This window comes from Filicampus tigris, chromosome 6, assembly GCF_054856515.1.
Source record: "Filicampus tigris isolate MCC_2025a chromosome 6, RoL_Ftig_1.0, whole genome shotgun sequence".
Taxonomy (NCBI): domain Eukaryota; kingdom Metazoa; phylum Chordata; class Actinopteri; order Syngnathiformes; family Syngnathidae; genus Filicampus; species Filicampus tigris.
Genome location: NC_141222.1, coordinates 16643661 through 16667084, shown reverse-complemented (window position 1 = coordinate 16667084; position 23424 = coordinate 16643661). Strand labels below are relative to the sequence as shown.

Sequence of the window (23424 nt, the reverse complement as noted above, 5' to 3'; positions counted from 1 at the left end):
CAGCCTGCCCCTCAGCGTGTGATGAACATAATTACAGCCAGATATGACCTTTGCGCTCCGTGCTTGGAAACCAGGGCCCAACATTCTCATCTCCAGTCGTGCTTCCGCAACAAATGTCGGGTCAGCGAAAACAAGACGAAAGGTTACATCGGCGGGAAAAAAAACCCTCAAGTTATTTTAATGATATATTCCCAGGACGGGAGGTAGCGTACTGGGCTATTTTTAATTATTTTGTTGTGCTATGACGGAAGGGCGAAACCAAAGAAGTTGGCCACATTTTCAGATCTCATTGCGCGGAGGTGGAATTCGGATGGAGGGAGCTACTGTAACACCTGCCGAGGCTCCCCAATAATTTTTTTTTTTAAATAAAAAAAAAAAAGAGGCTATTGTAGCAGAAGTGACCTCTTTGTTTGCCAGATGTAGTTAAGCATATATATATATATATATATATATATATATATATATATATATATATATATATATATATATATATATATATATAAACCCATTCTAATTCTCAATTTCTCATTAATGTACACAAAGCAACCGATCTTGACAAAAAAAAAAAAACAGAAATGTACAAATTTTTACATATTGAAAAAAAAAAAAGAGGAAAAAACCTATGGTCATAATAAGTATTCAGACCCTTTGCAGCGACCTTCATATTTAACACATATGCTGTTCTTCTGATCCTCCTTGAGATGGTTCTGCTCCATATTGGAGTCCAGCTGTGTTTAATTAAACTGATTGGACTAGATTAGGAAAGGTCTATATATGACTTTACAGCTCACAGTGTATGTCAGAGAAAATGAGATTCATGAGGTCGAAAGAACTGGCCAAGGTGATCAGAGACAGAATTGTGGCAAGGCACAGATCTGGCCAAGGTTACAAAATAATTTCTGCAGCACTCAAGGTTCCTAAGAGCACAGTGGCCTCCATAACCCTCAAATGGAAGTTTGGGACGACCACACCTCTTCTTAACACCTGGCTGTCAAGCCAAATTGAGTAATCATGGGAGAAGAGCCTTGTTGAGAAAGGTAAAGAAAAACCCAAACATTACTGTGGCTGAGCTCCAGAGATGCAGTAGGGAGATGGGAGAATGTTCCGCAAAATGAACTATCACTGCAGCACTCCACCAGTCCGGGTTTTATAGCAGAATTGCCCGACGGAAGCCTCTCCTCAGTGCAAGACACATGAAAGCCCGCATAGAGTTTGCCAAAAAACACATGAAGGACTCCCAGACTATGAAAAATAAGATTCTCTGGTCTGATGGGATCAAGATTTAACTTTTTGGTGTTATTCTAAGCAGAATGTGTGGAGACACCCAGGCACTGCTTATCACCTGCCCAATACAATCCCTACAGTGAAACATGGTGGACGGAGCATCGTGTTTGGTATATATACATACATAAACATATATACATAATTGTATATCCATCCATCCATATATATACTGTATATACGTACATATACACATATATACATATACACATACGTATATGGATGTATATACAGGTATATATGTACAGTGATGCCTCGCTACTTCGCTCTTCAACTTTCACGCCCGCAGTGCATTGCAGATTTTTTAGAAGCATTCATAAATTAAAAATGAAACAACACAGCCATATCGGCAGCTATATTGCTCAAGTGGATTTATCCTGTGAGTTGATGGCTGCGCATCATTGCAGCCTCTCGCTCGTCTCGTCCACGCTAACAAACTAATAGCACGTTTGAACAATGTTCTGTTCGCAAACTCATAACGCTATTCAAATATGCCGTTCGGCAGCTATGTTTACGTGTAGTGAGCAGAGCGCGCTCGGCCACCCCGCAAGCACGAATGTGCTCAGCGCGACAATGAGGACAAAACAAACAATGTTATGTTCGGAAAATCCTAACGTTATTCAAATGTGACGATCATTAGGTCAGAGTCAAGCTGCATAAGAGGATAGTAAACAGCTGTCTTCATAAGTTGTGAGGGGAGCGCGTTGCATTTTATCCAAAGGACCTGTTGATGTGCAAAGATAAAGTTAAGGCATGATTGCCTCCGGGAACCATGCTTCTTCGTTTTTAAAATAAGTAGGAGGCAACGACTTCTACCTCTCTTAGGGAGGCAACGAAGAAGAACTTTTACTTTCGCTTTGCACAACGACGACGACGACAAGCGTTTAAAAGTGCAGAATTGTACCTTTTGGATAAAATGCACTACGGCAATCTAGTTAAGGTAAGTCAATTTTATGATAAAAATCAAAACTTTAACGTAGTTATTAGTGAAAGTTCCGTCGTAATCGCCCGCTGCCGCAGTTGAAGCACAATTCCTCTCAACCTGCAGCTTGGTATTTATTCTTCATTTTTCATTTTTAAAGTTACATTTATTGTATAACAAGTATTTATGTGTGGGAACCATGTCTGGGCTTCACAACAGCGTAACAGAGGCGTAAATCCCCCCAATATAAAACTTTAAAATAAATATGATATAAAATAATAATAATAATAATAATAACAAGTCCAACTGTACTTCGCGGTTTTTCACCTATCGTGCTGGGTTCTGGTCCCCATTAACCGCAGTAAATGAGGGATCACTGTATTTGTACGTAAACAGTCACAGTGTTATTGAACAATGTTGCACACCTCAAAATTGGGAACTGCGCCACACTATTTCCAAATGCATATTGATAAAGTCAAAGGGGAACAGAAATGTTACTTACCACTGATACCAGCCACTGTTTTGCAGCAAAGAAACAGAAAAATAAACATTTTAAAACCCGTTGCCGCTCAGATCACAATTGATTTAAATCTGCTACCTGCCGCTAACAGCTAGGAGCAAGCCTACTCACCGTGCTCAGCAGCGGCCTTGAGCGTGGCCTCCGAGTGGGTGGATCCAAAGGGGTTCCTGACAAAGCGACGACGCCGTCTTAAGTCGTCCTCCCAGTAGTCCAGGCGCCAGAACTCCCTGGGTCGGCTGCAGCGAAACAGCGAGAGGTACGATCACATATGTTAGCAATTACCCAGCCAGCGCGCTACGGGCTGGCCCGGCATTAGCGCTCGGGCCGGGTCCCATAAAGCCGCCATTGTGTGTCATTTTTTCGTAAAAACCTTCAGAACAGCGGTTGCCAACTGGGCTGCGGACCGGTACCCATGTGTGGGACATTTAGTACCGGCTCGCACTGAGCTACTGAATAAAAAAATATTTTGATCAGAGTTTGAAAGAAGTTTTATTTAGATAATCATGTGCATCTGCTGTGTCTTGATTGATACTATTGAGGTGTTACTTGATGTAAAAAGTTAGAGAACCACTAGCTGACATCTTTCAAGAATAGAAAGGTGCATTTAAGAGACAATATCCGTGGTCCAACTTAAAATATGGGGAGCCCGCTCCACAATTTCCAATTTGTACAGCATGCATCAAGGCATGAGCAGTTTTTTATTTTAGTACAGTTTGTTTGTTTTTTTACACTTGTTTGACATTGAACAAATGCTAAAAAGTCAAATTGTCCTCCACATTTTCGACCTCACATCACGATGAATGGGAAACAAAGATAGTGTCACCCAAAAAAAAAAAATGTATCAAGAATAACGTTTATTTCGCAAACAACTCATGTGTGGAGTGTGTTCTCTTGGTGCGCAGGGGGGGACACGGTTTATGGTTTTAGCAGTGCGGCGGCTGATGGAGAAACCCCGGTGTGCTTTATGCTCCAGCTGGGGGCGGCTCACAAATCTTCCTCTCTAATGGCAACGATCACACTGCGGCCTTTAAAAGAGCTTTGCGGGAGAAAATGATGACAATTTCTCCAAAACGGGCCTCTTAAAACCGAGACGTTTGTTTGGGAGGAAAAAAAAAAAAGAAGGACCTTAAAAAGGCATCATCATGTATCAGCTTATGGACAAAACTATTTAGACCTCTGCCAAGGACAGACTGTTAAAGGGAAAGTCAACCCAAACAATTTCTTGACAATATGTTCTCCGCGCCTCCACTAGGCTAAACACGGCATTCTGATTAATATTGCGTATGTGGAATATGAGTTAAGCAGCAAAATCCACCCTTATGTATCCATCTCAGGGGGCGGCTATTTTGACACTTCTGTCGACTGAAAATGACACCACAGTTGCTCAGGCCTCAGGTAACGACCAATCACGGCTCACCTGCTTTCTGAAGCTGAGTCACGATTGGTCGTTATCTGAGCTCTGAACAACTGTGATGTCATTTTCAGTTGACAGCAAGTGGCAAAATGTTTGCACCAAGATGGACAAAAACGGGTGGATTTTACTGCTTAATTCACAATCCACTTCTGGGGATTAAGATCGGGGGATGTCGTTAATATTTGTCAACTGTGGGCACGTGAAGCCCTTTTGAGACTTTCTTGTGATTAAGGGCTATATAAATAAATTTGACTTGACTCCACAAATGCAATATAAATCAGAATGTCATGTTTAGAATAGTGGGGCTGCAGAGAACATATTCTTGTCAAGAAAACGTTTGTGTTGACCCCTTTAACTCAGATCAGATAGAAATCAGGTTTTGTAAAAGGTCAGCTGGACAAGCACTACAGAAAATGGATAAGTTACATCACATTTCATTGCAGTAGCTTTTTATGTGATTGACTAGCGGCCAGTCAGCTGAGATAGGCTCCATCTCATGATTATTATATCCTGTAACTATAAAACTAATTTTATTAATATTACTATTTCTAGTCTTGAATCAGAGTAGATTATTACAAGTGATGCTGTGAGATACAAGTTTACAGAAATTCAAAAATAGCACTTCATAACACTGTTCTTCAAAAAAATGTGACTAATTACACGGAATGCACTGTAAATATGGTATGTGCCTCATAATTTAATGCTGCAATCCATTTCATTGTGCTGCTACTTCTGGTGTCCCCACCTTCACCACAAGGAGGCAGTATAATGCTGCAAAGTCATTGAGATGTAAACGAATAAGAATAGACTTCTGCTTCTACTATGAGCCGCTCTGTAAGATATTATATTTTCATTTTTTGCCTTTTGTTGAGGATAAAGAATATATGCCCGAAAATATTGTTGTATTACTTGTCTAAATTTGTTGCCCCAATGTTTATGCTCAAATATGCAATGCTTTTAAAACTATCAATGCCAACTGCTAGTATGCTAATGGAGTTTTGCATTATTTGTTCGCATTAAGCTATGAGGACTTCCCATAGGGTAAAGCGATGTTGTTTTGAAAATACACCACGTGTAATACTCTTATAGTTGAATGTTTAGTTGGACAATAAACTCTGACTGGGAGTGGCATTAAACAGCTCGAAGCCTCTTTTTGAAGGAATGGGCACTATTTACCAAAATGCGGCTATTATAAAGTGAATTGAATTGAAATTTGAACTTGCAAGTCAAAGCATTAAAAAAAACGTTTGACTGACGGCTGGTATCACGAAAAACTCTGGGTCAAGGCGACACTGTAACTGGCAACCAGTCCAGGGTCTACCCCACTTCATTAACTAGTAACTATTTTGGTTCTTGAACCTTTCATATGTGTCCCTGCAGTGTGTTTGCTTGTGATAGTGTGCGCACTTCATCATTTTTCCTACGATGGTTCATGTAACGAGAATAATTATTAAATTCTGGATCAGGAAACAACATGTCTCGTCTCCCGAAAGGAGGGACTGGGGGGGGGGGGTGTCTGGAAGTGTCCTGTATGCGCCTCACACAATGCACATTAATCCATCAGGAGGGTGTACTGGTGAGCTGGAGTAATTAGTCATAGGAAGGATGGTAAAGTATGGGGGGGCTGCGGGACAACCTGTGCCAGTGTCGGGCGAGAAGGGGGTGACAATGGGGGTCCTAATGATGGCGGAGCGTGAAAGATACCTCAACCGCTTGTGCTTCCGCAAAGGTGATAAATTATTCAGCTCTCATTCATCCTGCCCGGGCGTCTCCTTGGCACGATTTACTGCCACGCCGCTGTCGCCACTGCACTTCAAAATAACAACAATTAAAATAACAAAAGGGGGGCCGATGTGGGTTGGATCACGCGGACCAGTTTTGTGTAATTACTAATTAGTGTGCTCGTAAAAAGGCATCTGGACAGCCTACTCGTTAAGTCACTCTGGTCTAAATACAGGCAAGGGAAAGGCAGATTTATACAGTCTTCGCACTGATATACTGTCATAGAACAGTATATAACAGGACGATTAAGCAAAAAAATAAATAAGTGTCTGAGGTACACAAAATGCTACCACAGAAGGGAACGGGTGATAATGAACCACAGCCGCATACTTGTCCCTGTCCCGGCTGCTGAGGTTTAATTAATAATGCACTGAGATGAAAATTACAACCGGACAAGCAAAGCAGCCCCAGGGCATAACCTCCATGATCACGGTAGAAAATTGTCTTTCAAAATACATACTGTACCAATGCTTCGGACCACATTTCCTCTGTTCCAGTTGTTTTGAAGACTCACAAGAAGAAGAGAAAAGCTAACAGTCCTTACAGATTCAAGACAAGACAGTCCACAGTCAGGGTTTGTGGGGTTTTTGTCAATGAGAAGTTGCTGGCCTTAAACATAAATGCATTGTACTTCTTCAATGTCCTCCTGTGGCCTTTCCGGTGTTTTTAAGACAAATTATTTGCCATCCAAGATTGGCCAAAATGCCGTTTTAAACGGCATGAAATATTTTTCCTTCCATTCCTGAATGTGTGCGCGAGTACGGCAAATGTCGGTGCTATGTAAATGATACGAGATGACCTTTCTCACAGCGAGCGAGCGAAGGCGCTTTCATATATCACCACAAGTGACTGCACTTGGGCACAAACAGTCATACATAACCTTTTCCATTAAATTAATTTGGTTGTACGGTCAATGAGAGGCGAGGATTTCCTGCCCCTCGCTTATTTGACATTAATGCCGCTCGCTATTGGCGGCCCCCCTCAAATTGCTCAAATGCCGCCGCCATGCAGCGAGGGGGATCATTTTTTTTGGCGCCATTTGCATAAAGCGCGTGTTGGGCAGAAACAGCGAGATTGAGGATTTGTCATGTGGGGCGATCACTGCCACGCTCATTTGACAAAGAGCCGGCGCTCCGGCGAGTCGTCGCCAGACTCAAATTAAAAAAAAAAGAGGAGCAAACATCTTCCTGCACGAGATTGTGTGCTGTGATTAAGTCCCAGCCGGGTGATTTTCCTCCACGCACCTTTAAAGAGAACATCTACACGTGTGTATGTTAATTCACCTTTGCTAATGCTTGGGAGATGAGGTAATGTTAGGGTCACAGAAACACTATACTGACTTCCAAATGACACCACTTGCCATTTGCTGCAACCTTCAAAGGGTTCTTCCTTTTATTTAATAAACCTTTGATTGCCGTTTCTGGTATTAACTTGTCTAATCACTGTGGTTAGCTGTGTTTTTAATGAGATGTGACAGTGTAAAACTGTCATTCAAAGGGCAAAAACAGTGAAGAGGAAAGTAGATCACTCATACTTTCTTTTAATTGAAAGTTGAATTGCTTTTCTGATGCCAGAGTTGTCTAAAAACAAAATTTTACGGTGCATTTTTCTATTAAATACGTCATGTAAAGCTGTCCTTCAAAGCTAATACTTGCGCTAAGACTGGAGAAAAAAGGCAATTGCTCAAACTTTTGTTTTACGTTCAACGTTTACTGCTGTTTATGAAGCTAAAGATGTCCAATAGTAATAATAATAATAATAATAATTGAGGTGTGTTTTTAGTGACTACGCCACTGTAAAACTGTCCTTCGATGAACAAATCATTTTGCAAAGACAAAGAATAGCGTTAACCCAATCATCATAACTTTGATTTATTTGAATGTTTATTTGCATTTTTGGTGTTAAAGTTGTCTATTGACAGTGGTTTGTACTGTGGTTTTATGAGATATGTTAGTGTAAAACTGTCCATCAAAGCACATACTTCTCCAAAGACAGTGAAGAGGGAAGTACATTAGTCATTTAATTGAACTTTTATTGGTGATTTTGGTGCTAAACATGTAAAAGAACAGCCGCTTGTAGCGTATCTTTTAATGACGTTTCTGGAAAGCATTCCATCAAAGCATGTACTTACGAAAAGATGTTGAAGGGGAAGCAAATCGCCCATATGTAATTTACCTGAATTTTTTTTTTTTTTTTTAATAAATTTTGTACAAAATGCTACTAGTTTTTCCACATGAAACAAAACACGTAAAACACTCTGGTTTTAATCAGACATCTTGGAGTTGAATCAATGAAGGACATGACATGAACATTTCGGGGGAAATCTAACATTTCTTGCGACATTATTGTAAAAATATCCTGTCATTTTTTCAAGGCACTCAACGTTAACATTTAGCACTAAACTGCTTTTCGTACAAAATGAAACAATATTCCCGCAAGAAAAGGCTAAGCAACGATTTTACTTATTTCTTGTGATTGCTGAACACGTTTGAAGGCACAGTACAGTATAACTAGCAGTCACTCCTGCCAATTAATTCCAATTTATCCAAGAGCTTTCAAAGAGCACTCTGGACTAAAAAGATGCAGGGATGTTGCATCCAAGCAGCTTGTGCGGATCAAAGCGCTCCCCAGAGTGGGAAGCAAAGGGGCACCCGGTACCTCACCATGAAATGAAAGGATGCAAATTGAGCCCTAATTATCAGCAGCTTAATGGGCACCTTTACAATTAGCAGCAATTACACTCAGTAAAAAGTGAGTGTAAAAAAAAAAAGGCAGACAATTACCCAATAATTATCATGACTCTAAACTGTCATGTTTAAAACATTAAGTCGTAAATATTTATCAAAGTCGGCAAAAAATTATAGTATCCAATCACGTGAAAAAAAGGGATAAATATTTGTAAATACAGACTGTGCTGAAGTGGCACCATCTGTATTTTTGATGAAGCGTAACATTTTTCCCCCATGTTTTTGACAACAAGCCGTTATGGCCATTTATCACCGGCGCTGTCGGGTAATGAGGGGCATCCGCCGGACCCAGGTTGCATAATTCTGCCATTACTGGCCCATTTTAATAATCCCCTGACCTCCAGCTTTCAGAGATGCTCTTGAACGGCGGTGACAAATCTGACAGCGCAGCCCCGCGTGTCCGTCACACCCCGAAAAGTAAGACAAAAAAACAGCGGAGGCGCTCAAGGTTAGATGAGGATAATTCGCTGAGGAGGATAAAAAAAAAAAAAGAAATATACAACCATAGACCATCATAATGTATCCGGCTGTTTATAATATGTAAAAGTACAAGGATTTGGATGACATTGAAAGATGAAAAAAAATGCGCAAAAATATCTTAACCTCATCAAAATTAAAGCAAGAAATAACATTTTTGGTCCAAGTTGTCCAAGTTGTTTATAAACAAGCCAAATTTGAACGACACTTAAAAAAAAAACATTGAGTAGATGAGCTGAACTGAGCTGAAGCAAAAAAGCTTATTTCAGGGACCAAAATGGCTTCTTCAAACCAAAATGGCCAACGTATTGAATTACGAGCATGGGTCCTTGAGACTTTTTCATGTGTACTGTTATGATAGACATGTCCACCTAATTTTGTGTCGATCGGTGAAACTGCTAAGTTTTTCGTGTTGGGACCATTGTTCCGTCTAATTTTCTATGCGTTTTCACAAAAAATTCCTGAGCATTCTTTGGACTGTGGTGAGCAACATAAGACATGCACACGCCGACAAAACCAGTATCACATCTGTCCAAAACCTGAGCTCAGAACATGTTAAATGACGATCATATCTATCAAAACAGAACATATCATTGTATAGAAATAAATAGAAATAGAAATAAAATCAACCCTAGTTTACTTTTATTTTAGCACATAGGTCATTTTAAGCATGATTAAGTCAAAATAGACTCTGTATAAATATGGTCCCACATTGTCCACTCATAAATAATGGAAAACATTTCATTTAATAAAACATTAACATTTTTAGTTACCTGACTAGGCAGCGCAGAGTAAACATTGGTCGGGACCCCTAAACTGCATACGTTTTCACTAGGATACACATGCTTGCAACAATTGGTGAGTTTTCAAGAATGACGAGGCCCCAGAAAAAGCTAGTCTTTTGTCAGAAGAATAATAGTAGCAACATGACAAGTGGCTGCCATCTTTGTGGACTTAAGAAAAAAAAAATCTCAATAACAAATGCATTCATGGAAAAAAACAATTGATTCCTGAAGTACATGATATGTATTCTACAGCACCACAATGCCATGAAGTAGTCATTCCAAGTAGACTAATTACTAAAACGTAACACTAAAAATAAAAAAATAATAATTAAAACCTAAAAACAATAATCAACCATCATCGTGAAATGCTCCCTATCTGAAACAAAGAGATCACATTTTTTGCTGCGCTTTTAGGAAAATAAGAAAAACACTGTTTGGAGACACATTTGGATGACAGCAAAACCAGTAAATTCGAACATGAAGGCTCTTCCTTCTTGCACAGCTTCTTTACGTGTCCCTGTTTGTTCCTCAGCAGTAGCAGGAAGTGCTGGATGCCCAAGATAAAGGCCATTTTTGGGGGGAGCAAATGGTGAAAGCGGCAAAATAAATGACCTGCTGGCACCTGGGCGTAATTACAGCTGCAGTTGAGTGTACCAATCCATCAGGAGGAAGAGGAGGTGGTGAAGGTGTTAGTCAAAGGAGATAGCCTTTGACTAACTACTGGCCCCTGACAATCGATACGCGACACATATTGCACCTGGCGAGAAAGTGTGTGTGTGTGTGTGGGGGGGGTGTTCGGGGAGACTCCTCAATGGTTTTTCATTCAGATATTGATCAGCGCACCTTTTATCGTGACCTTGGCCATATACTTTCTTAAGGGTATATGAAACTCATAAATCTGAGAGTTGCAACCCAAGTCCAGCCAAGAGCAGTCATCTTTCATAGAGGCCTGTGAAACATTCCATAGCTGTTAAGTAGACGAGAGTGAAGAAGATCCAAAGATATTATTAAAAGAGCATATTTTCGAAGTACAGTGGTGCCTTGACTTATGACTTTAATTTGTTGCCTCAATACACTCATATTTCGAACCATCTTTGCAGGAGGAAAAGAAAGAAAATGCCATTAAACTGAATCGTAATCAGACTAGCTTTATTGCCATTGTACCACCGGGTGCAATGGAATGGAACAGACACAACCCCTCCAAGACAGAAAAAAAAATGACCAACTGGGGGATAGAGAACGGGAGTCCGTCGGGTCACCTTTAACAGTGCCCCATTTTTGCAGATGAAAAGAAAAAATATAATGGGGGGGTTGGCAAGAGAGAGAGAGAGCTCTTCCTGCTTCGATGTCCACCACAGGCATGAACACACAGGTTTGGTTGTTAATAAATGCGAGTTCACGTACTAATGGCTCCTTAATCCATAGTAGATGCTACGATATGTTAGTGTACCAAATAGGACATTGTGTTACAACGTTAAATCAAACACAGACCGTAACGTGTATGCTAACTTCAGCTATCTTCTAAACATGACTGTGCCTATGTCAGATATGAAAGCAGGCATAAGCCACAACTTGCTTCCTTTTTTAAATTATCCCCATCATACTGCCATGAAAGGCAGGTTTGCATTGTATTGAGTAAATTTGGTGAAATGCGCCGTAATTTTCGGACTCTGTTGCCAACACGAATTAGCCCTTACACTACTTTACCCACGATGCTTCTGTGTACATCACATATGACCCAGGTTACTACTACTGCGCATGTGCGTTGCAGACAGGAAAACAGCCAGCAGGAGAAGAGCGAGACGTGAAAGGTTCGATAAAAAAAATAATGCGCCAAATAAATATATAAATAAACGACGCCTCGAGGATTAAAGTTAATTGTCGACGATTTTGATCGTTGACGTCGTTGTGTTTAGTCGATTAATCTTTGCAGCCCTAGCTATAAGATGTAAGTACCAAAATAAATAGGAAAAAATCATTAGACAGGGTTACCAAAAGCTCCAAATGATTACAAGAAGACAATGAATGGTGTCATTTCTTGATGACATGATCATCCATCTATAAAAGTGAATCATCAGCAAGTAGCCGTTGAACTTCACCTTCATTCCAAATGGTTGAGCAAACATTTACATCTGCAACGCAGCTTTTCCGGCATGTTAACACATTAACATATGGACATCCTCAGCCGTCAATGCGCTCCGCGGTGACTCGTTGTTGCTGTTCCCCTGCAGCCCCCCGGATCACTGTACTGTATACACAGCGGAGGTAAATGTTAGCGTTTGGGGCTATATTGTAACACGTGCTGTATACTCGAGCTTGGTCGCACGGTAGGACGCTCACTGTTATTTCACATTTGACAGACATCATAGGAAACATTCTTTTTGTCCCACAACTCAGTCCGCTGAAGACTGGCCTACGACATCCACGTCCATAACTGGAGGCAGGGGTTGCTTACACTTCTTTGTAATGGATGTTTATGATGGATTGCGGCAAAGGCTAATTGTTTTTGAAGTAGTCGGACGACATGAGAGCTGCAAGACGATTACAGCTGCTACCTCTCAGCGTGAGGTCCAGTTTGTGTTTACATTTGTTGATAAGCAGAGCAAAAGACATAAGGGGGTTTAAATGGTACCAATAGACAATGCGAATGATTGAAAAGGGTCAGTCCTTGGTTTACGACGGGAGTTCCGTACAGATGGCAGCAACGTCACACGAATTTGTATGCAAGTCAGAATGCACCATCGGATATCAGTTGCATTTTTTTTTTTTTTTAACCTGACCCCGTTTTTTTTCTTTTTTTTTTTTATATTTGTTTTTAACTCATTCACTGCCAGCCCAGTAAAAATTGATCTTTGATGTCTAAATCCATCACTGGCAGTGAATGAGTTGGCAGTTTTAATGAGTGTCAATTATTTGCTGATTATCATTATTTGTCGTTGGGTAGGGGTCCACTGTATTCTTAAAATCAAGACACCGAAGTAATTTTTCCATATTCGAAAAATTGCCCGTTTTACCACAAATCACCCCTTAAAAAAACAACAACTTTCAAGTAAAAGAGACGTTCCCCCCCCAAAAAATATTCTCATCTTTCACAATCCAACTTCAAACCATTCAGCTCCTTTAGGAAATTTTGGAGGCAGTATAAGAGACATAGTGATATACAGAGGCTATTTATTCCTCAGAAAGCTGCACTATTATTAGTCATTCTTCATTGAGGATCAAGAATATATGCCTGTGAGTAATATTTTATATGCTTTTTCTACTTGAGATGCTTCAAATTGCTGCAGCTGACCAGAACAAAGAGATCAGAACATATTACTCCAGTCCAAGGGGCTTTACATTGGCTCACTGAATGGTTTGGGTCCTGAATACATTAAGGAAAAGCTAATTGAATATACTGTAAACCTAGGAGGGCTCTGATGTCTTCAGACTAATTAGTTGTCACCCAGATTTCAAAGCAAAACATGGTCAGGCGGCATTTAGTTGTTACGTTGCACTCTAATGGAATAAGTTACCAACAAAAGTGAAGTCAGTCCCAAGTGTAAATACAGGTTAAAAACTATACTTTTTTCCCCACATTAATTTGATGAAGGTCTTTGAAGCATTTTCTAAATCAATTCCACTGTACAGTAATTTTAGAAAGTTAGTTTTTATTTTTTTCCTTTACTTGTAAATGTCTAATTATTTTGTTTGAAAATGAATTTAAATATATTTACTCTTAGTTTTAGTCAGTTTAATAAGCTACTTTTGCTCTCTCTGCTTTGCCTTTGAAAGTCTTCAGCTATTCTGTTTGTAAATGTGTTTTGGTGCTGTGCTTCTGCTTGTGTGAAGCACATTGAGTTGCGTTGTGTATGAAATGTGCTGTGCTATACAAATAAAGTTGCCTTGCCTTGACCGTTTGCAATTAAAAAGGTATTGCTTAGAGGCTAATAACACAGCCACCTAGATGCTACTTGTAAGCCCGTCTATAGAGTTCCACATTGACTTAGCATTAAGCTAGTTGAGGCTATGCGGTTGTTTTAAATACACAATGTCCAATTCTCTTGTTTTTGTTTAGTTTGTCAGTAAATTTCAACTAGGATTGGAAATGACAGCTTACATTTTGGGGGGGAAGAATTTTTCAATAATTTTAGCTGCCAAACTCTAAATCAAAGCAAAAACTTAGCAGAACGGCAGCTCATTTCAAGAAAAAGTTGTACATTGCGTCACTCGTATCTCAAGGCACCACTATTCAGTAATTGCTCCATTAGATGGTAGAAAGTACAATGAACCTGTGCATCCACTTGTTATACAGCAGAAAGTGTCATGGCTACCTGTCAGTGTCTCAATTTGGGTTAAATTAAACAGGCTCAGATTTAACACTGTAAGTTAATATCCAAGTAAACAGAGATGAGATCATCATTTTGGCATTCATACTTTTTGTGATATTTGTTCAGTGCTGTGCTGTGAGGTTTTTATAAAGTAAAATGGGTGCCTCGGCTGGCAAACACTGGCTAGGTAGGTCAAAGGTTGATTGGGGGGGCGGGAGGTTGGATGGTGGATCTGGGCCATTACCAGCAGTCGTAACAAACTCGTCCTAGGTTTGCCAATGATTATTCTTATTTCCGGTATTTCCTTTGAGAAATAGTGTTTGTGTATAACTCAGATTTAATTTGATTTGACTTTTATGACCAACATCTGCTTTGAATGTTTTTTCCTCAAATAATTGAAAATGGATGGTGCTGCTGCACATGATTTAAAATGGACCTAAATTTGGGAATATTTACTCGTCTACCAGCTGTTCCGCACGCAGACTTTTTCAGACAGCAAACAACACCGCCGATCCTTTTACATGCAGATTTGTACACTCGCTGATGTACACTGCGACCAGAGGAAAGGATGTTGTCTTTATCTCCACTTTAGATTAGTCTTTCACTCTGCCTTTCATCCGTCCTCTCTCTGTCTTCCTGCCCGTGTCGTGTCACGCATTTCCGAGGGTCCATGTACACTAAAAGATGATAATCTCCATTGACGTCTGAAGTCCTATTTCCTTTTTCAACCCTGCGCCGGTAGCACACAAAAAAAATAATAATAATTTGAACGCGAAGAGGCGACATAGACATAGTGCAGGCCTCGGCTTGAACGCGTGCGATACATTCACAATTATGTATCATAATTGTGATTTAGGTCTGGAACGGAGGAGCGTCCCGGGAGAGATTCATCAAGCTGCCGCAGCTTCTCATGCGCACATTTGTCTTGTGATGTGAACACGACTGTCCTCGCCATGGAGTGTGCACTGTCTACAGAAGGATTGCCAGAAGAAGTGTGAAGCTTTACAAGGCCTTTTCCTCAAGTCAATTTCATGGTCAATCCTCAAAACAAGCATCAACCTCGATGCCAAGCTCCGCCCATATTAGAGGGCATAGGCAAATAAACCTCGCAATTTAGCATCACACAACAGGATAGGATACCAGCGTCTGATTGGGGCTCATTTGGGCGAATTCCAGAGAACAGTGATTCTCCAATTGTGGTACCACAATTGGTACTGCAACTCATTCTAGTGGTACTTGGAAGAATTCCTGCTCAAGTACAGTTCAGCAGTATCTGACTTTTTTCTATATTTCCATGAACACTTCGACTTGACAAAAATTCTTCAGAAAACACTGATAAACATTCAATATACTGTATGTTAAATATTTTTTTAAAAAAAAGAAAGAAAAATCTGAGAACATGCTAATGCCGAACTGTAATATTCACTACTAGATGGCAAACATGGCTTGCTTGCGGTTACACCAAGTCTTTTATTGCCCCTATAGTAGAACATGAGTAGGCCTAATACATTTTTTTGCGGATTTGGAATGATACACAGAAGAAGCATCTTAATAATACTAAAATTTTGAGTGAGTTGATTTTTGTTGAAAAAAAAATCCCGAAAATGAGTTCTTGCACTAAATGTTGATTGGCTGTTCAGCAGTTTTGTGCCATCCTTGAATTTGAACAAAATCATTTTAATAATTCAAAATTTTTTTCTAAATTCAAATAATCGTTTTCTGAATCCTTCAAGCAAGGATGTCATTTGGTTTATTTTCTTTAAATATTCTACTGTCCATATTATTTATGGTATGCGGTGCACTTCTGATAAGGAAATTCACGTTAAAGCAAAAAGAACGAAAACATTCAAAAACAACAGAAAAATGTATATTCAACTGGTTTTGAATGCGTTTTGTTGTATTTTTTGAGTCTATTTGAGAGTGCTCTACTTCTTTCTCCGAGGGGCATAGAGGCAAAAATGACACAGCACAGCATGAAACAGTCATGCTAATATCAATAGTTTGTCCATTACAGGTCAGCTAACTGTCCGGCAGAGCGGTTACAAAGCTGTCCGATTCCCATCTAACGATCGATACGGGCCATACTGTTTAAATTTTGCCCGTATTGATTTCCTCGGCGGCGCGCCGACCTCGCAGAGCATTCGTCTTTTTCTGAAGGGGTAGAAGATTTGATTTAGTGGGGAAAAATTGGAGTGCACATCACAAAGATTTTTCGCCGGGCGGGAGTGTGACAAGCCAAAAAGATGGATGTCCCTCGGCTGGGAAGCCTCTAGCCTAAGGGTGTCCATTAGAGCGCCTCTGCTGCAGAAAATGAGCTGCTTGTATGAGGGAGACGAAAAAGAGGAGGCGGGGTGGGGGTGTGGGGGACGGCACGGAGGTGAGGAGCCCCGGAATAAAGCCTGTATAAAAAGGGATGCTGATGTGGCCATAAAAAAGCAAGACAAAAACAAGAGAAATGGGTTGTATTCCTATGGGTATCCTCAAGAGTTGTTCAGGATGTAATGTCTATGATAAAAGGAAATTGCTCATTAAAACAATCAAGTTTTATTTGTATCATCTCGAGCAGCGTGTCCTTGATTGCTCCAATCTGCACCACCCGTTTTGGTTTGCGTCACTCATATGGCGTACACCCGGAACCCTGCTGAGTAGGTACCCTGCTAATAGTACCTGCTAGTGTGGTTGTAAAGGTATATGCATTCAGATTTTTCAGTACGCAGAACAATTAGCTAAAGGACAGAAGGTGCAACTCGCCACAAAGAAGATTTACTGCCGTAAACACAAACAGCGCAGCTCAGCCTCTGGCTAGTTTGCCTCATGGGAAGCGATATGCTTTTGGCAGCATGGCACACTTGGCCTCATGCAGTAATATAGAAGAATAGTAAGACTGTTAAAACTGTTGCAGTTGTACTTGTCTACACTGTTCATTTCCTAAAAAGAAGAATGTTGATGGTGCACATATATGAAGACAAACTATTAATGTTGCACTTTCCGTTCAAGAAGAAAAAAAACTATTGACTTATCCTTCCTACAGAGAAGACACAATTTGTTAATAAACAAAAGTTGTTTATCAATGTTTGAAGATGTCATTCCAGTTATTCCACTGTCAAACTCAAGGCCCGGGGGCCACATCCGGCCCACGCCAACATTTTATGAAGACAAATCATGTGTTGATTTGACATGCTTTTTTAAAATTGTCATCACTGTTAACAACTTATTAGATATTTCAAGCATGTGTTACCAATCCTTCCTTTAAAATAGATTGAAAAATAGTTGAGCAAACTATTTGCCGGCTTCTTATTTCAAAACCAGTGATCCATCAATTAGTTGTGTATAAGACAATCATACATTTACACGAGTTAGCAGTCATAACGGTCCTCCGAGTGAAATCAGAACTACGACGTGGCCCACGACAAAAATGAGTATGACACCCGTGTTATTCTATTCTTTTTCCTGTTTTTCTTTTATTGGAGAATTTACTGCTCGAGAAAGCTCAAAAGAAGTCAGCAACTTCGAGAGCATTCTCTAATCGGGCTCCAGTACTGTGAAATGTCCTTTCTGCAGATTTTAGAGCAGCTACGAGTGTAGAAATGGTTCAATCTTTACTCGAGACATTTGGCTTCTTTCATGGCCCTTCCTTCCTGAGGAGGACCACTTCCCTGGACGTGTTGCTGTGGATGATGGAACGGGACAGTGTCTTGAGAAGAACTACTTTCCCGGAGGAGTCTACCTGATGAGAAGCCTTTACAGACTATTTCGTCAAAAAGGGCTATGTAAATAAACTTGACCTGACTTTCTTGCAGTTTCTAATTTTCCAATTTTAAAGGTCATAAAATGTGCTCGGTGGCCGAGCAGTACTGAGATTGAGGGTTCAAAGCTGGGCTCCAAACCGTTACCATGAAACCAAGTTATGTGCCCAACCGGCATTTTGTCGGGTATACCGGCCATGAGGGACAAATCAACTGTAGCGCCCCCTGATGAGCAACAATAATCTTGAATACATGCTATATTAGTCAGCCTAGAACGCAGTGAAAATGAGGAGGAGAAAGAAGGAAGAAGGGTACAGCGTGTCCCCAGAGACCACAAGGCGGCGTCCTCCATCATATTGACCGACTTTATATGAACGACGGATCCTGACCCGAATAAACACGGCGTGAATAGACTGCGTCAAAGCACACACTGCATGATGCTCACTTTCACTCCAGGAACTAGGACAGGCCGACATGTACGGATGAACAGGTAGTCCCTACCCGTCCGCTTTCTGTGAGACATCCTGACGCGGGACGTGACAGACAAGAGTGCGGAAAATGACAAATGCTGTCTTTTGTCTGTCGGACGGGAATCCTCAATGGGAATGAAGCGCACAAACATAAAGACGGAGGAGGGAAAAAAATATTACAATTCACATAACGGCTGTTTCCTCTCGAGGCCGCGACTGCTGGGAAGTTGGATATTAAGACACAAATTGCGTTCAGGCGGGTCATAGTGATATTAGACGGCGGCAACAATTCCCAGCAGCCAGCGGGGAGATAATATTTTCATTCCCCGATCTTTATTGAAGGGAAACTTCGGGGAATATGTTGTTGTTGTTGTTTTTTTTAATGGCAGGAGATTGCCGCAAAACGGTTGTAAAGTGGCTGCATTTTGTCTTTGTTTGATTTGAAGAATGCCTTGCTCAAGAGGCTGCCGGTACACGTTCCTTTTCATTTTCATGGGCCAACTTCAACAATTGGCCTCATTGGTTCCATTGCTGTATTTTTTTTTTTTTGGGGCGGGGGGTTAGGTATCTGATACCGTAGTTGTTAATCTGTGTATTTTATTAGTGTAATAGTAATTTTTCAAATATTTGTGTGTTGTTCTATAAATATTGTATATTATTTTGTAATGTTTCTGAAGTTTCTTTGTCTAAACCTTGTTTTTGTCAAATATTCTGTATTAACTTGTATTTTGTTTCACATGTTTGTATCTTTCCCCTAATGTCTTTTGTAATTTATTTTGAATATTTGGGTTATTTTTCCTACATTTATTGTATTTTTCATTATATAATTATTTATATATTTCCTTTGTATTTTTTAATTTTTCTACTAATATTTTTGTATCATGTAAACTTAACTAAATGTTTTTGTATTTTGTATACTTTTAATTGAATAACCTTGTATTATTTTTCATTTGTGACATTTTCCTAATGGATGTATTTTTTGATACTTTTAAATTTAGCATTTGATATTGTAATCTAATTTTCATTTCAGAGATTTTTAATCATTTGTATTTGCGCAAAAAGATTACAAATGTGTATTTTTATTATCTTTGCATTTTTTTGTTTTATGTGTTTATTTTTCGATTCATATTTTGGTTTTCCTCTAAATTTAAAAAAATATAATTGTTTCTGCTTTACGAATATTAGTGTATTTTTCAACTAATACTTTTTTGGGAATTTAAATTATTATTACAAGTTTTTAATATTTGGAAAAAAAAATCCAAAATATATTTTAAAAAATGTGCAATATTTATTATACTCTATTTGTATACCTTTTCCCGATTGTCTGTCTAAAATCGTTAATGTTTTGTTTTTAAACCACCTACTTTTTGTGTATTTTCTTAAACATTTTTTTGGGTGTCTAATACTGTTTTTTTGTGTGTGCATTAAAAATATCCCTCACATGGGGCTGCAGGTGTTCCTTTTTTACGATTTTCTCCGCACCAGATGTTCCCCAATGAAAGGCCCGCATAGCTCTCTGCCGCTCTGGTGCGAAAGCCGTGCCACCTGACCTTCACAGTAATTGACCAAAAATATTGACGTAACGGCTCCGGACTGATTGTGATTTATGAAAAGAGCGGCGAAGCTGCAAGGCCCCGCGCCAATGGCTTGGCGCGCCCATCGGCGGCCATTAGGAAAAGCATCAATAGCCGCCACGGTCGGTAATGGGAGACTTTGAGGCCGGGCTTGTGGAGAACACCAGCTTCCATTTGAAATTGAACGGCCTTCCCTTTTGTGAATGTACACTACAACAGCAAAAGAAAATGCGACCAGGAAAGAGCGAGGTGTGGACATGGAAGTACAAGACGATAGAATGGGTAGGGAAACAAAAGAGGCTACAAATACAGACTGTCTGAAGATTGCGGCTTTGCGGTTTCTACCATCCTTTTTATCCAATGCAATTTTGGGGGGGGCTTTAAATTTGTATTAACTTTCTAAAATCTTTCTTGTCTTATATCTAATATTTCATATTTTTCTTGTAATATATTTGTGTTAAGTATTATTTTAAATGTAACATTTTTTTCCATTTTGTCTAATATTTCGAAACTGTTTTGTCCAATAGTTCAGTCTTTTGGTCAAATGTGCATTTCTCATCTTATATTTTCTTGGTTTTTATTCATATTTTTTAACGTCTTTTATTGTCTAATATGTTTTTTGCTACTTTCAATTGTCTGAAGATGAAAACAGAATGAAATGGGGAAAAAACGAAAATAACATTTGAAAAAATACATTACAAAGTTTAAAGAAAAGTAATCCAAGCCTGGTGAACCACGTGACTTCTCTTAGCCAATCAGCACAGAAATTCAATGATGCGAAGTACCTGCCAGAGGAGGATCCCCATGCACCGTGTTTGTCGGTGAGGATGTTGACGATCTTCTGGATGAGCTGCGCGGCCGTCACGTGGTCTCTGTACTTGGCGGCGCGTATCAGGTGGTCGCACATTTTCTCCTCGTCGCGCTTCTCGGCCGAGTACTGAGCACAGTTGGACTAGAGGAAAGACAAGAGGAAAAAAAGGGTGGTGATGGGTTAAATTGTTGAAGAACTCTGACGCATCCCCACTTTCCAAAAGTTTTTAAGGAGCACACCACATTCAAAATCCGGACAGATGACGTACCCCATTTACCTTGCGTACGTCCTCCAAAAATATGACCGCTATGAACTACGAGATACACCATGGACAAAAGGCAATGACACGTGCAGTAAACTAAATATAAATGTCTTTCAAAAATACATTTTAAGAACATACCCCTTTCAAGATATTAAAAGCTTCAGAAAGTGAGCTGTGATTGGTCGTTATGAGCCCTGAGCATCTGTGATGTCATTTTCAGTCGACAGAAGTGACAAAATGGCCGACCCCGAGATGGCTAAAAACGAGTAGAGTTTGCTGCTAAACTCATATTCCACAAACGCAATATTAATCAGAATGCCATGTTTTAACTAGTGGGCCCGCATTGAACATGTTCTTTTGGGTTGACATCCGCTTAAATGGAGCTGTTCCCAAACGTTTTAAGGCACAGATCCCCATCAACATTTCTTAAGGGGTGGGAAACTTTCGATAATTAAAAAGCACACTAGTATTATGTGTAATTATGTCATTATTACTAGGATTGGGCATCGATAACCGTGAATCGAGTGGAACCGTGACCATCATTCCGGTTCTCCCAGAATCGTTTGGATTTTAGAACGTCGGTGCTAAGTTTTGATTCCTAGTTAGACGCGCGAAAGAAGCACGAATGAAATAGGACAGATAAAAAATGTGTGCGCACAGCGCTCAGTCCCTACTGCTGCATACGCCTTCAAGCACATCCTCCAAAAAAAGCATGTTTCATATTTTTATACACCTGTAACTGTAAAATCATTCTACCAGGATGCCATAACAGTTTTAATTACAGCGCACCCCCGTAGCGGTGCTATTCAATAATTCCGTTGAAGTTCTCAGAGTTGAGGAGAGTGACAAAAGTGCAGGTTTGGTCATTTCAGTCCTGGTGTCATGTTGATTAATAACGGTGGACACATGGTGACTAGTGCCCCGCGGCACACCCAATCACACGATAGCGAGGGCATTTTTCTCTGTCGGAATATGTTATCGGGATTGAGCTTCTGAACCAGCGTTTTTCCTGTTTGGAACCAGTTCACAACTTAAGTCACGAGCATGTTGACTTTCTGCGTATCCTGTAATAAAATTAGTCTTATGAGACAATGATATATGGCAGATGGTTAAAAACGCATTTGCCAAAAGTTCACATCATAAATTGCTTCCTCTTCATATCTGACAGAAGATCCATAGATATAAATCACATTAGAGGAGGCTTTTTCTTCGGGTGTAAGCGGCTTAATTATCAATCTATGTCTCTTTGTGCGCCATCAGAGTGGGCCTTGACCCTCCGGGCAAATGTGATGAGCAAAGGGAGTACAACGGGGAGAAGAAAGGATGGCTGGGTAAACGTTTGGAATCCAGGCCACAAAATGGTGGCTGCGAGCGTCATGTGACCATCTGTCTTCTTCAGAGGAAGTCCAGGCGCCAATGTAAAAGGGAAAATGTACAAAATGTACATTTGAGGGAATACCCTTAAATGATAAAACTATCATAATATCAAGAAGGTAAGTCGTTTATGTATTCATAAACACTGTTCAATTATTAAAGACTATGCTGATGTTGTTGCGACATTCAGCTTGTCCTATTAGGCGTTACTGCGTATATTTATGTATTATGAATATCATAAATTACATGATAACTTTTCAAATATAATTATGATCAACAATCTTAAAATAAAATATAAAACTGAATATTAACTCATTCAGTGCCAGACATTTTCAGACCTAACATTTCACCTAACATTTGAAAAAAATATAAATAAGTTCCTGGGAGTGAATGGCTGGAAAGTAAATTCCTCAATGGCAGTAAATGAGTTGATTAAGAAAAACTGTAGTTTGAATACGTATTTTAAACAGATTTGCCAATATTTGTAAAGAAAGCTGAGGGCAACCTTAAGCAGCAAATAAGTGTTGTGGTAATATTTTCTATATTTTTGTAATAAAGACTGGGAAACACAGAGAGTTGAGAGACTGCATAGAGCAGATAACCTTGGGTGATGAGCCACATGCTGCTTCATCAAGTAAAAAATAAGTGCATTATTATGTTAATACATCTATTAGGGCCTTATGGTAAAAATTCCATTACACTGGTCTTGCTCTTGTCAGGGATTTGCAAAGTCTTCAGTGTGATGGCATGAGCATAAACAAACACTTCATTGAGCCTTCTCTTGACCAAAGCCAAGGTAGGAATGGTTCAAATTCAAAGCCTCACCCTCAGGATTACCATCCAAAACACATAGCAAGCACCATGAAACCACAGCGTTAGGCTTGTTTATAAGCGGAGACAAGAAATAGCAGTTAACTACCCAGGTCACTCCCATAAAGTGGACTTTAAA

General features: G+C 39.8%; 1 protein-coding gene across 9 annotated transcripts in view; it reads right to left on the bottom strand.

The window, feature by feature from the left end:
- lrba (LPS-responsive vesicle trafficking, beach and anchor containing) overlaps nucleotides 1–23424 on the bottom strand; it is a 231251-nt gene that overhangs the window by 103372 nt on the left and 104455 nt on the right. For 5 of the 9 annotated variants that reach the window (XM_086032881.1, XM_086032883.1, XM_086032885.1 and 2 more), the window contains exons 36-38: nucleotides 20814–20980; nucleotides 2835–2959; nucleotides 2706–2720 (exon numbers count right to left, since the gene is read on the bottom strand). In XM_086032881.1, coding sequence (XP_085889007.1) covers nucleotides 2706–2720; nucleotides 2835–2959; nucleotides 20814–20980 — 307 coding nt within the window. The remainder of the gene's footprint in view (nucleotides 1–2705; nucleotides 2721–2834; nucleotides 2960–20813; nucleotides 20981–23424) is intronic. The other 4 variants (XM_086032886.1, XM_086032889.1, XM_086032888.1 and 1 more) reach the window with 1 other exon arrangement.